Raw genomic sequence first — 14,242 nt, 5'->3', positions numbered from 1 at the left:
CAGGTCGGGTCAACTGTATTTCAGTGGATTGCTCCCACCTAAAAGCATATAGTCCATACAGGGCAGAGCCAATGAGTTATTAAATAAAAGAGAAAAAGTTGATGTAATGTTGGTGGGAGAATAGAAAGATGGGGGTTGGTTTAGGGGAAGATAAAGGGAAGTGTGGGTCAACATAATCAAACTACATTTCTAAAATTAATATACAGTTAATTGAAATGCTAAAATAGTTAATAAACTGAATGAAGTTTTCCCCTGCTCATTACACACACATTATATACATATCACAGATGTATATAGTAGATATCATATATACAATGTAACACAATTATACAAATATAATACAAATGTGTATATATGGGGTTAGAAATATATTGTTACTGAAACTGCATCAATCTCTCAGCTTTTATCATCTTTACTTATTTTGTTAGTTTTCATATCTTTAAAAAATTTATTTATTCATTTCACATCCTGATCATAGCCCCCTCCCTCATCCTCTCCCATTCCTATGCTTCCTCCCTCTGTCTCTGACATGGACCCTGTTGCCTGCTCTTTGATCACTTCCCCCTGGCAGGACTGCCTTGCATGAGTACAGGGAAAGAGAATGCACTTGGCCTAGTTTTCATATCTTATGAGCAATAGGTTCCAAAATGTTTTACGATGGGACTGACAGCGCTTTTTTATTCGTAGGCACTGGAATATTTCTTATTTGTTTATTTAAAAATAACCCGTAAAAGCAGCGATAAACCTTGTTGATTCATAGAAGTTTGGTGGTCCTAACTGAGAACTCACAGTTGAGTTTTCAACCTTCTGTCCTACCTTCATTCTTTCAAACTGAGAGAGAACTCTGAGTCCTCGAAGGAACTTTACGGAGGCAAGTGTGTTCAGATCTTCTCGAGTTTTGCCTATTAAGCTAAGACAAAACACCTGCACAAATAAAAAAAAAGTTAATACGATCACAAACTTTGTGCTTGTAATAAAAAAACACAATATCTAAACCCTCCATTCAACCCTTAAAGTACTTAAATATATATTTCACAATGTCTCAGTAATACAAACTGTAAGGAAATAATTTTGTAAAATTATTTTATAAAAGATAAAACTAATAATTTCTAGAAATAAAGAATATTCTTATATAAGTATGTATGAATCTGATATTCCACATGATCAATATTTACACTGTTTTTAATCTGAAGTAAGATAACTTGTAATACAGCAATGAAAATGTATTCATTAAAACAAGACATAGAATATATTTACCGATATATAATTATAAGGCAACATATAATAAAAGAATTCAGAAGCCAGATATAAATATACTAATTGAATTTTAACAATTATAGATTTAAAAAGTATAACCTATATTTAAGTAATTGTTGAGTAAATTTATATCCATAAAATTGTCAGAGCTTATTATATGTTATTTAGAATTGAAAAAGATGTGTACAGCTATGATTAGACTTTTATTATATCTCTGTGATTCCTATATTTCCAAGTCAACACAGAGAAACTATTTTTGTTCTTAGTTCTGTACTATAAAGATGGAGTTGAGGCAGCATCAGAATCACAGGGTTCCCTACATCAGCATACAGGGATGTGGATGCAAAGAGCATTGAGCAGAGGCGTGGTGTACTGTTGGGTCTCTATGGAGTAGAAAACTAATGGTAAGAACTGACTTGGAACACAGAGGTCACCTACTGCAAGTCATTGATGACATACAGAAAAGCCTACATAGCTGTTCATAACATAGCCAGGCATCTATTCGTTGGGTAAACATTATTACCTATATGATATGCCTAGATGGCATAGGCAATAAAGGAGGAAAGAATAATATTCAGAAAATTTCTGCCTAATAGAGATTATCTTCAAGTGTGGGAAGACAAATTATAAATAATTGGATAAATACATAATAGTCACAGGCGCTAAGGAGGTGGAAAAAAATGACAGAGAAAATACTGTGCTGGTTGTAGCTTTAATTAGGTAGCAAACGACAATGGAACTTTAACAGTTTCTCTTCAATGTAAAATTTCAGATGGAGGAAGGAGTACCAAGGAAATAGGATGGAAATCATATTGGCTAATTTGAAGCGCTTCAAAAATCCAGTGCTGGTAGATCAGCTACAGAGATGGCAGGGGGGAAGAATAAGTGTGGTTGGGAAGAAGGAAAGCAGGCGAGCTCATCACATAATGTAGGGTCTTGGAGACTTCATTTTCTTTTTTTTTTAATTTGTATTAATTATACTTTATTCACTTTGTATCCCCCCTGTAGCTCCCTCCTTCCTGCCCTCTCAATCTCTCCCTCCCTTCCCGTTCTCCACCCATGCCCCTTCCCAAGTCCACTGATAACAGAGGTCTTCCTTTCCATCCTTCTGCTCCTAGTTTATTAGGTCTCATCAGGAGTGGCTGCATTGTCTTCCTCTGTGGCTGGTAAGGCTGCTCCCCCTTCAGGGGGAGGTGATCAAAGAGCAGACCAATCAGGTCATGTCAGAGACAGGCCCTGTTCCCATTACTAGGGAACCCACTTGGACACTGAACTGCCATGGGCTACCTCTGTGCAGGGGTCTTAGGTTATCTCCATGCATGGTTAGAGTATCAGTCTTAGAAAAGAGCCCTGTGCCCAGAATTTTTGGTTCTGTTGCTCTCCTTGTGGAGCTCCTATTCTCTCTAGGTCTTACTATCTCCCCCTTATTTCATAAGATTCCCTGCACTCTGCCCAAAGGTTGGCCATAAGTGTCAGCATCTGCTTTGATACCCTCTCAGAGTCTTTCAGAGGCCCTCTGTGGTAGGCTCCTGACTTGTTCCCTGTTTTCTCCTTTTGATGTCTGTCCTCTTTGCCTTTCTGAATGAGGATTGAGCATTTTAGCCAGAATCCTACTTGTTGTTTAGCTTCTTTAGGACTATAGATTTTAGTATGATTATCCTATATTATATGGCTAATATCCACTTATAAGTAAGTATATGTCATATGTGTCTTTCTGCTTCTGGGTTACCTCACTCAGGATGAAGACTTTGTTTCTTTTTGAGTTAGGATTTCTTTGTGTAGCCCTGGCTGTCCTAGAACTAGCTCTCTAGGCCAGGTGACCTTGAAGTCACAAAGATCCACCTGCCTCTGCTTCCCACATTCTGGAACTTGCACCACCACCACCCTGCCAAGAGAGACTTTTAATTTTAAAAAGTTAACTTTTGGCTTGAGGAAGATAAACTGTTTTTTATAGGGTTCCACAAAGAGAAGTTCATTAGCTGACATTCACTTTTTTTTTTACTTTTTTTTGGTTGGAATGTGCTATTTTTAATAAAATTTTTTATTTATTACAATTTATTCACTTTGTATTCCAGCTGTAGCCCCCACCCTCGTCCCCTACCAATCCTCCCCTCCCTTCCTCCCATGCCCCTTCCCCAGTCCACTGATAGTGGAGGACTTCCTCCCCTTCCATCTGACCCTAGCCTATCAGATCTTATCAGTAACTGTCATTCACTTTTTATTTTTAACTTTAGTTTCTGTGCATAGAATAATAGAAGCTGCACCTTGGCCAGAACAGGAATGTCAATATAAAGTCTACCCGATAATCCATATGAGAAACCCTGACACTCTGGAGGCTGTTTATGAAAATAAACATTCAAATTGTCGATACATTATTTAAATATCAGGTCAATAGTATTTAAAGATTTTTAGTGATATTTTCATGATGTTGTTCAATAAACTGTTCTGTTATCAGTAATTTCATGGCTGAATTATAACAATAATCTAGAACTCAATTCAAGTTGTGGAGTGACAGGATACGAATAAACATTAAACATTACAGATATGGTAATATAGGAAATGAGATGTTGGTGTAGACGTTGTATGGAGAGAAAAAGGAGTAAGAAGAAGAAGGGTAAGAGTGTTAAAAGATAAGTAGTACTTAAACGTGTTCTTTGAAATACGTACGATAACAACCAGGAAGTCCAGCTTGTACCAGTTGTTAGAGAAATAGGCTTTAAAGCCGTAAGCCACCCACTTGAGAAGCATCTCCAGAATGAAGATGTAAGCAAATATCATGTCCACATATTCCAGTAAGATTTTAATGGTTTTTCGCTGATCAATATATATATCTTCAAGAGCCTGGAAATAAAATTTGAAATGTTAATATAAAAAAAATTCTTGGAACTCTGATTTATATGGAATCAAATTTGACTTCAAATTTGATGAGGCACAAAACTAAAAATAAAGAAAGACATTTCATAATGGAAAGTGAGTGAATTTCACAAATCGCTATGTGTTGGCAATAGCAGGTTGTACAAACTTGGAGACTGAGCTGCCATGGGCTACATCTATGCAGTGGTTCTAGGTTATCTCCATGAATGGCTCTTTGTTGGAGTATCAGGCTCAGAAAAGACCCCTGTGCTCAAATTTTTTGGTTTTGTTGCTCTCCTTGTGGAGCTCCTGTCCTTTCCATGTCTTACTATTTCCCCCTTCTTTCATAAGATTCCCTGCACTCTGCCCAAAGTTTGGCTATGAGTCTCAGAATCTGCTCTGATACCCTGCAGGGTAGAGCCTTTCAGAGGCCCTCTGTGGTAGGCTCCTGTCCTGTTCCCTGCTTTCTCCTTCTTGTGATGTCTATCCTCTTTGCCTTTCTGAATGGGAATTGAGCAACTTAGCCAGAGTCCTCCTTCTTGATTAGTTTCTTTAGGTGTACAGATTTTAGTGTGTTTATCCTATATTATATATCTAATATCCACTTATGAGTGAGTATATACCCTGTAAATTTAATAATGAATAAAACTTCATTAAAGGAAATAGAATCAAGTATCTATTTCACTTCCTTTTCACATTACAGTGTGTACAGTTTGAAATGACTGTATATTTAACTTTGATACTTAAATTTAACATCAAATATTAAATACCTGTACATATTAGAAATATAATATTTATCAAATTCATATATCTTAAATAATACTGATATTACATTTAATGGAGAATCATCTATATACAATGATTCTAGTAAAGTGTGACGTAGTTTCTAGTGCTAACAGATTGCAAAGAATAAATGAAATCTTGTGCTATATTAAGTGTTCTGGGCAAAGCCATCTGGCATAGCGACAATGTGAATTGCTAATCTTACAGCTGATTTTCACATGACATTTCCTGAGGCTGCGAGCTCACCAGAGTGCCTGTGCTGAGCAGAGTGACCAGGCCGATGAAACATTCAAACCAGCTGTTCTCTACTATCTTACAGCAAGTTTTCCTTATGTTCTTCCAAATCTTTCCATTCCTGGATTCTCTACTGAGTTGACCAAGCGAAGATTTTCGTTCATAACCTGCCAAGAATGAAACTGTTAGAGGTGACCATCTAGGAAACACACAAAAGGATAAACATCTCAACTTTAGATGCATTGACGATGACTTATTTACTGATTCTGGTACAGATGCTCTGTGATTTACACACATTTGACTTTTTACCATGGCTCAGTGGTGTGTGATCAGTGAAGAGAGGAGAACTGAACTTGTGGGTGTTGGAAGAGGAACAAATGTGCCACAGAAGGTGGAGATAACAGAACATCCTTCTACCCTAGAGATAAGAGAACTAATGCGGATGAAACCAGTTCGTCAACGCTACTCTCAAAGGTGCACCCAAATGTGATAACTTGTGAATCACGTTTTGAATAATTGGTATGATCATTTCAGATGCAAATGACTTATATGAACCCATGTAATAATAAGTCAACTACATTTCCTTAAAACTGACTCTTAGGCAGCACAGGAATGGGAAACTCCAGTGAGACAATTTAAAGAGACAGGCATCCAGGTGCTCATGGGGTGAGTGTGCACAGCTGTAAAGCATGCCTTGTCAGAGAGCGTTAACACAAACTAACCTGTAACTCGGTAAGTGGATGATTATAGGGGTGTGAAGAAATGGATGTGAGTGTAGTACAAAGTTAAAAAACGTTTTCACAATTTTTAGTGTATTTTTCAGAATATGCTTCTTTACTAAAAAACAGAAAATATTTCTGCCTTTTCCTTAGATGGATAATGCCCTTGAATGCTGAAATGTGTGTGTGTGTGTGCACGCACACACGTGTGAGGCACGTGGGGTATGCGCTTGCCCATGTGGGAGCTTGTGAAGCTGATTCAGGGCTGCTTTCCTCAGTTGCTTCTACATCTATGTTTTGACACTGGTCATTCACTGAACTTGGAACTCAGCAATTCCACTAGGCTGGCTGGCCTGCTGCTTCCTGGATCCACCTCTACTTCATCAACGTGGGGATTACAGACGAGCACTACCAGACTTGGCTGTGAAGGGCGTGCTTGCGACCTAAATTTCGGTCTAACTGGATTGTGTAGCAAGAACTTTATCATCAGAGTCATCTTTTCAGCCAAACAATATTCTTATTTTAAAGCTACCAATTGGGCTTTTTGGGAGGCAGTTAATAATTTGATGATTATTCACTAATTTCCAAAGTTCAAATCTGGAGTAATTTATTAATCTTGCTAGGAAACCAATTTGATTTATAAATCACTGAGAAGTATATGTTATATATTATACCTCGGATGCTAAAGAAATTACTGAATTTGCATATTGTATATTTACTAATATATATACAAATATGTAAATATGCTTTATTTTCCTATAAAGTACATAGAAAATTAAATTGACTTAATTCAAATTAAAAGTATTTTGCTTGTAATATATGCAGTCTAGTGTGGATTTAACTATACTTTCTTGCTCTAGTATAATGTATTCAGTTGCCTAACTACACATATGCAATTAAATAAGAACTTTAGATATATTCTTAATATTTATACTATGAAAGTGTGTTTGAGTAAATGGTATTACTATTACTCCACTAATCACAAACACTCAGAGTTTCCTTCTGTATCCACTATGTCAGTCACTATCTCTATAGGCTGAGTCAATAAGTTAGGGTGATGAAAACATTGATGACATCACTGAGTATTCCAATTCTTTGGAAAAGATTATCTTCTAGGATTGCACACACAAATGCTTACGTACACACAAACATATACACTAATCTTTTAAAATACCTTATGAAGTTTATCTCTGTTTAGATTAGAAGGCAATGAGAAGAAGAATAAATGGACAGTAGACAGAAAGATGAAATCAAGTTATTGGTTCCAGAGATAGCTTTGTAACTACCTCATTAGACTGTACCAAACACACTTATCCTCTTTTCCCAAAGACGACTTTTTGGGAGAGGGAGAAAACGGAATAAGACAGGAGCCTACCACTGAAGACCTCTGAAAGACTCTACCCTTTCGGGTATCGAAACAGGTGCTGAGACTCATAGCCAAACTTTGGGCAGAGTGCAGGGAATCTTATGAAAGTAGTAGGAGATAGTAAGACCTGGAGAGGACAGGAGCTCCACAAGGAGAGCAACTGAACCAAAATATCTGGGCACAGGGGCCCTGCAGAGAATGATACTCCAACTAAGGTCCATGCATGGAGAGGACCTAGACCCCCTGCTCAGATGAAGCCCATGGCAGCTCAGTCTCCAAGTGGGTACCCTAGTAAGGGGAACAGGAGCTGTCTTTGACATGAACTCAGTGGCTGGCTCTTTGATCACCTCCTATTGAGGTGGGGCAGTCTTGCCAGTCCACAGAGGAAGACAATGCAGCCACTCCTGAGGAGACCCGGTAGGCTAGGATCAGATGAAAGGGGAAGAGAACCGAGAACCGCTCCTATCAGTGGACTGGTGGAGGGCCAGGTGAAGAGAAGAGGGAGGGAGGGTGGTATTGGGAGGGGATGAGAAAAGGGGCTACAGCTGGGATACAAAGTGAATAAATTATAATAAATAAAAAAATTAAATGCTGGGAAAAAGATGACTTTTTCCCTTGATGTTTTTTGTATCTGTTAGGTTATAGGTGTGTGAATATGTACACTTTTCAATGTTTGCAACCTGTCTACAATGAATGTAAAAAGTAGATACTACAGCAATATTCAGATTCAAAGAAATTTAGTCTACCTTTGAATAAAATTACTACTTGCCATTTTTGTGAAGCTTTGACTTTTCATGTTCATAGACCATTTCTTCTTCTTCAGAGATAGCAATATCAACCGTGCTGCATTCAGATGAACTAGATTGCTTCATTTTCTAGAAGAAAAATACATCCCCAACAACAAAAAAATTACAGCCAAATTTTAACTTGAATATTGTAGGTTTGTCCAATTTTCAGAAGTAAGTATGTTATACAGGAATAATACAAACGTTAAAAGACTTCAAGGAAGTTTGGGGGCTGATACTGAAATGATATGCATTTTGTGTAAGTAGATTTGCTTTTTAAATTAGTTTGAAATGATAACTGAAAATCAAAGTTTACCTAAAAAATCATTTTACTCATAGTTTATTGATATAATTGGGTTTTGAATTTTAAGGCATTTCACAGGAGCCACATATGTGTTGTTTTAATTAGACAAACATCACACTAATTCATTTTAATGTTGAGGAGACAATGAATTTCAATATAAACGTTTAATCCAGCCCAGACTGTTTTGTGCTTTTCAGCATTGGACATGAGGTCATTATGATGTGAAAAGAAAACACACACACACACACACACACACACACACACACACAGAGAGAGAGAGAGAGAGAGAGAGAGAGAGAGAGAGAGGACCAGGACAGAAGACAGAATGTGGTGAGTGGACAAGCTATGCAGGAAGATCCTGGGGACAGACAGAGGTCTTTCTTTCCAGTCACCCATGACTGAAGCTCAAGGCTGCTGAGTTAAGGAGCTGATTGCTTTAACCATGTGGCAAATGCTTCAGTTGATACCTTATTTTGAGATGGGAACAATCATACCATCCTTTAAATTTACCAGGATCCCATAAGTCAATAGCACCAGAAAATATTTCCTAATTAAGACAAATCAAATACAAGTATATAAAATTTTTACTAATTCAGGATTATTTAGTTAGAGTTTGGAAAAGAACCTTATCAGTATTTGGTCATTCTTTTTGTTCTTGTGTACAATCAGTATAATGGAAAGTTTTCTTTGCCTTAGTTTTTATATGGCCAGTTATCATCTCAGTAAAATGTGTTGCTTGAACAAAGAAACAAAGTGGGCAGAAAAGTATTACTTAGACAAACCCTTGTAATATGCTATAGATATGATGAAACACTTGTGATACACTGTAGATAAGATCTTTCAGTAGCTTTACTTTATTACAACTAGCTCAAAATATCAATTATAATTTTATTTTATTTTTGGTAATTTCCTAAGTGTCATGGATAATCGATTTTGATAGAGTACTATATTTTATTTTATTTTACAATCTGGTATGCAGTGTGCTCAGTCTTATATAAACACATAAGTATGTTAATGGAAGGATAGATGTATAAAAATAGAAAATGTATTTCTGAAATTAGTCTATTTTCCATGCTTCATTTGTTATATTTTTTTAGGCCAATACACATTATTCTTGTACTACATAATTGACAAAAGGTCTGATTAAATACATAATTAAACATTACATAATGGAAAACACAAATAAAGGCCTAAAATAAGCACAATTTATTATTGACAGATTCTGAAATTCAATATTTACAGTTATTTTACTCCATATTTTGTGCTCTAGACCTTCTAATTATATTATCAAGATTTTCTAAGGGATACCTGGCTCATTTTACTATGGTAAACAGCAGATTTATCTAGAGCTACACAGGAGCCAAGTCTTCAGAGAAGAAAAAGTGTAGACTTAGGAAGGAATAGGAATTCCCTTCATCTTTCTATACTTTTTTTTCTTATATTTTTTAATAAATGGTAGAAATTAATGGACTAGACTTTTAGTCTTAGCAAGCAAGATAATTGTGCCCTCTTCTAAGCAATTTTTAGTCTTAGCAAGCAAGATAATTGTGCCCTCTTCTAAGCAATTTTCACCTCTTAAAGATGATAATGCACAAGGAATTTGAATCTCTTAATTATACACATCAATTTTACAAACTTAGGGGTATGTTTTTATTTACTGAAAATTGTCTTGCTTATTAATTTATAGAATGTTAGAATTATACCATCTAATATCTCCAGAATTACTTTATTGTAGGCAAATTCTCTGTGCTACTATGATAATTTTCTTATTTATGCCCTCCAAAAGAAATATTTCTTCATTTTCATATGAGGAAACAAAAACTTGGACATTTAAGTAGTTTGGTTAAAACCATGAAATCTTGAAATATTTACTTTTATTCACCTGATGTAATTGTTTTCTCTGAGACTTACTGCTGAAGAAGTTCACCCTTTCAAGCTCTTTCTGAACTCTGACTGGCTGGTTCCACTCAACTATTCTAGCTCAAATTTCTCTCCAAGCTGACTGATTCAAACTGGCTTCTCAAAGCTTCTGATTTTTCACTTGCTTGGCCTTGATTTAATTAGCAGTCTAGCAATTTATTCAAATCTTCTGGCTCCTCGTTCTCTGGCTTCAACTGGCTGCTCTGCACTGAACTGCCCAAATTCAACTCCACTGTACTGCCTTCCTGAACTCCACTGACTGAACTGAAGTGAACTCAACTCATTTCCACTGCCTGCTCTCAACTGCACTGACTCCCAACTGACTCACTCTTTTCCCTGTGCTGCTCTTAAATAGCTTCTCTTTCCTGTCTTGTTCTTGTGAGAGTTGTGCATATCTTATCTCTGACTCATTCTGTCAAATCATTCTCTGATTCATCACTTTGTCTACCCCTCAATTAGATGTCAATTTCAAGCATGGCTACTTCCTTCTAATTTCACCTTAATGGTATGTACTAAGGGCAGGTCTGTATTCCAGCCAGAGGGATTAAAGGTGTGTGCATTCTAGCCTGATCACACTGACCTAGAAGTTCTTTGGATGTGATCCCTGGCCAGAGCAGCATATTGCTGGACTGAAATTCCTCTACAAAATCCAGTAGTTATGGAAGATAGAGTTAGGTTCAGATGAACAATTTAACTGTATAACTTCAATGTTGATTTAATTGTTTGAAAAACCCCCACAAACCCATACTTAAGAATGAATATAATAGAACACCTTACCTCTTTACTGTCTCCATTCCCAGACTTGCTCCGAGTCTCCTTGTTATCCAGATTTTCTATATCAGATTCTCCTGAAGCAATTGGCACAGTTTCTGAGGCACTGGGACTAGCAATCAGTGACTGGCTCTCAGATTCAGTCACTGGAGTTTTCTCTGTGCCACTGCTCTTTTCCTTATATTTGAGAAATGTTTGTGTGTCACTCACTTCAGAAAGAGTGTGGACAGAAATATTCTCTTTAATGCTTGCATCACACCTTTGGTCTGTTGTTTCTGTAGCAGTGGTCCTTTTTTTGCACAATATTTTCATAAGCACACAGTTTACTCCTCCCTTTATCCTGGACATGGCAAGTTGAATGTTTTTGGCTTCTTGGCTCACTTCCGTTGTAGCATCATATGAACTGAATGAGCTCACCAATGCCACAAAGAGGTAAAGTATCTCAAGAAAAGAAAAGAAAATGCCACTTAATGTATCTCGCTTGTTTCATTTTATATGATAAAAAAAAAAGTCTCTAAAAATTCCATTCTGAGACATGAAAACTTAACAACTGCATCACAGTGCTCACTGTCAGGTGCCATGCTAGCCGATTAGGTGAACAGACTGTTTTGTTGTTCTGTGGGCTGCTGTTGCAGTTGTTGTAGTTGTTTTGTTTTGATGCTAGAAACTGCACATGAGGACATCTTGACTGCTAGCAGGAATTTTACCGCTCCACCAAACTACTAATTTTAAGTTCAACCTGCCCCATGCAGTTTGATTTATTTCTGTTTCCCTGGTGCAAAAGTGAGGCTTATATATTTCAAATCCTAAGGCTACTCTAGTTTGTCTTACGCCCAAAACGTATTTCATCATGGAGCCAGGCATTCTCAAATGAGAGAACAAATGCAAACTCAGAAAGAGATAGCATTACAAGTACTGGAAAGCACTCTACTAACAAATGCCTATAGCAATACTGTTCTCAGTTGAACCCAGTCCTGGGAAGACGTGCAAAGACCCTCCAAATCAAAGGGTAAGCTCCAGTGACTTACCCATGACACTGAGTGCCACATACTTTTTAAGCCAAGAAAACAGTCATTACATAAAATATTGTCTCACAGTAAATGGATACAGACAAGTTATACAAAACTAATTTAAAATCATTGTATATAAATTATTTCAGGGTAACAATAGTATATATTTTGACTTTATTATTAATTAGAAATATAATCAAGGCTGTTTAATTTATAGGAAACCAGTTTTTAATTCTGTTTTCAATTGTGTATGCATAATACTTTTAGATTATTGTTTTTCTAAAAGTCTTTTGGGATATAGTTGATCTTCATGGCATAAGACAAAATATCAAGTCCCTTCTTGTTCTGTGAGAAATATGTTTTAAAATTTTTATTCCATATCATTGTCTAGAAGCAGGAAAGATTTCTTATTCAATTCATTTGACAGTAGTTCAGTGCGAAAGAAATTGAAAAGTAAAAAGCTTTCTTCTTTATACAATGTAAAATACTCAAATATGTATTGGTATGTAATCATTGCTGTGCTGTCTGGTCAAGTGAGAATTAAAAAAAAATCACTGTCTAATGTCAAGTCCACATATCAATAACATCAGAAAGTCTGGGCGTGGATTCTTGAAATAAGTACACCATTAACCATTCCCCAGGTAATGCCAGTGTGCAGGCAGGTTGACAGCCAGTGTTGCATTTAAGTGCTTCTTAAATTTTAATGGACAAATAAATCTTTTGCAAATAGAGTTACAAGGTGAATTATGTTTCCATATACCTGTATGGAATTGGAAATTGCAGGTCTAATGATTTCCACATGATTTCAAAGCTGACTAACAGTATTATGACCTAGTGCTAGCCAATAGAAATCATGCATACAATAATAACAAAGAAATGTTAATTAATTTCATTAAGCTATATGTACTTTAATACTATTATAATAAAAATACACACATTCTTTGGGGATAAAACTTCAAATCGAGTATGTATTTCTCAGTTACTGCATGGCTCAAATTGGACCAATTGTGCTTCAATTGATAATAATCAAATACCCACTTCTCTGGACAATCAAGCTATGGATTACTGGATCTCATTAACCCATCACATACAAATATATATAGTATACCAGGTGTTTTGTTAAGAAAAATACAAAGAAAATCAATACTTACCAATAAATTTCCAATTAAAATAAGCATCATGTAAAAAGGAATACACCAAGACAATCCAGCGACCTCCATACAGTCCCATAATGTCTCTATCCACTCTCCACAGAGAATTCGGAACACGTTCATGTAGGCATGGATGAAGTCGCTCATGTGCCAGCGTGGGAGTAGACAGTCTTGGTCTATGCGGCAGACACAGTCTTTGTAACTTTGACCAAACAGCTTCATGCCGAACACAGTAGAGAAGTAAATGAATATGAACAGCAGCAGAACCAAGTCTTTCAGGGCCACCAATGTGTTACCAAGGATACGCATCAAAGTCTTAAATGGCGGCCCATATTTTCCCAATTTAACAAATCTCAACTAATAGACAAATGAAAAATAAAAGGGGAAAACAACAAAAGATAAGTGTAGATTATAGTGCATACTTAAATAATCAGAATTATGTCATCATGTATATACAACTTTTAAAGTAAAACCAATCAACATTATTAATAAAAACAAGTGACTATTTTTACATTCATAACACATCTTACACATTTTATAATTTTTTCCTCTAGAAAATATAAGGTGAAGATTTTATTTTTTTTCCTTTTTTTCCCTTTTTTCCTTCCTATTATCATTCATTACAATTCATCCATTTTATATCCTGGCTGTGGCCCCCTTCCTCATCTCCTCCCAATCCCACCCTCCCTCCCTCTTCTCGTATGCCCCTTCCCTAGTCCACTGATAGCGTGGGCCTCCTCCCCTTCTACCTGACCCTATCATATCAGGTATTTTTTATTTTTTATTTTTTTTTATTAATTACACTTTATTCACTTTATATCCCTTGTAGCTCCCTCCCACCTCCCCTCCCAATCCTGTCAGGTCTTATCAGGAGTGGCTGCATTGTCTGCCTCAGTGGTCTGGCAAGGCTGCATCCCCATCAGGGGGAGGTGATCAGAGAGCCAGCCACTGAGTTTATGCCAGAGAAAGCCTTTGCTCCTCTTACTAGAGAACCTACTTGGATATTGAGTCTAAGGGCTACATCTGATCCAGGGTTTTAGGTCCTCTCCGTGCATTGTCCTTGGTTGGGGTTCAGTTTCTACAGGGTCC

At 36.6% G+C, this 14,242-nt stretch overlaps 1 protein-coding gene across 1 annotated transcript in view; it reads right to left on the bottom strand.

The window, feature by feature from the left end:
• The window catches only part of Scn7a (sodium voltage-gated channel alpha subunit 7), an 81,873-nt gene that overhangs the window by 12,488 nt on the left and 55,143 nt on the right, over positions 1-14,242 (bottom strand). The window contains exons 14-19 of the mRNA XM_055600406.1: positions 13,154-13,510; positions 10,999-11,433; positions 7,982-8,087; positions 5,140-5,294; positions 3,925-4,098; positions 817-924 (exon numbers count right to left, since the gene is read on the bottom strand). Coding sequence (XP_055456381.1) covers positions 817-924; positions 3,925-4,098; positions 5,140-5,294; positions 7,982-8,087; positions 10,999-11,433; positions 13,154-13,510 — 1,335 coding nt within the window. The remainder of the gene's footprint in view (positions 1-816; positions 925-3,924; positions 4,099-5,139; positions 5,295-7,981; positions 8,088-10,998; positions 11,434-13,153; positions 13,511-14,242) is intronic.

The sequence above is a fragment of the Psammomys obesus genome, unplaced genomic scaffold (genome assembly GCF_907164565.1).
Source record: "Psammomys obesus unplaced genomic scaffold, mPsaObe1.curated_primary_1811, whole genome shotgun sequence".
In the NCBI taxonomy this organism is placed as follows: Eukaryota; Metazoa; Chordata; class Mammalia; order Rodentia; family Muridae; genus Psammomys; species Psammomys obesus.
This window is presented reverse-complemented; position numbering and strand designations above follow the sequence as displayed.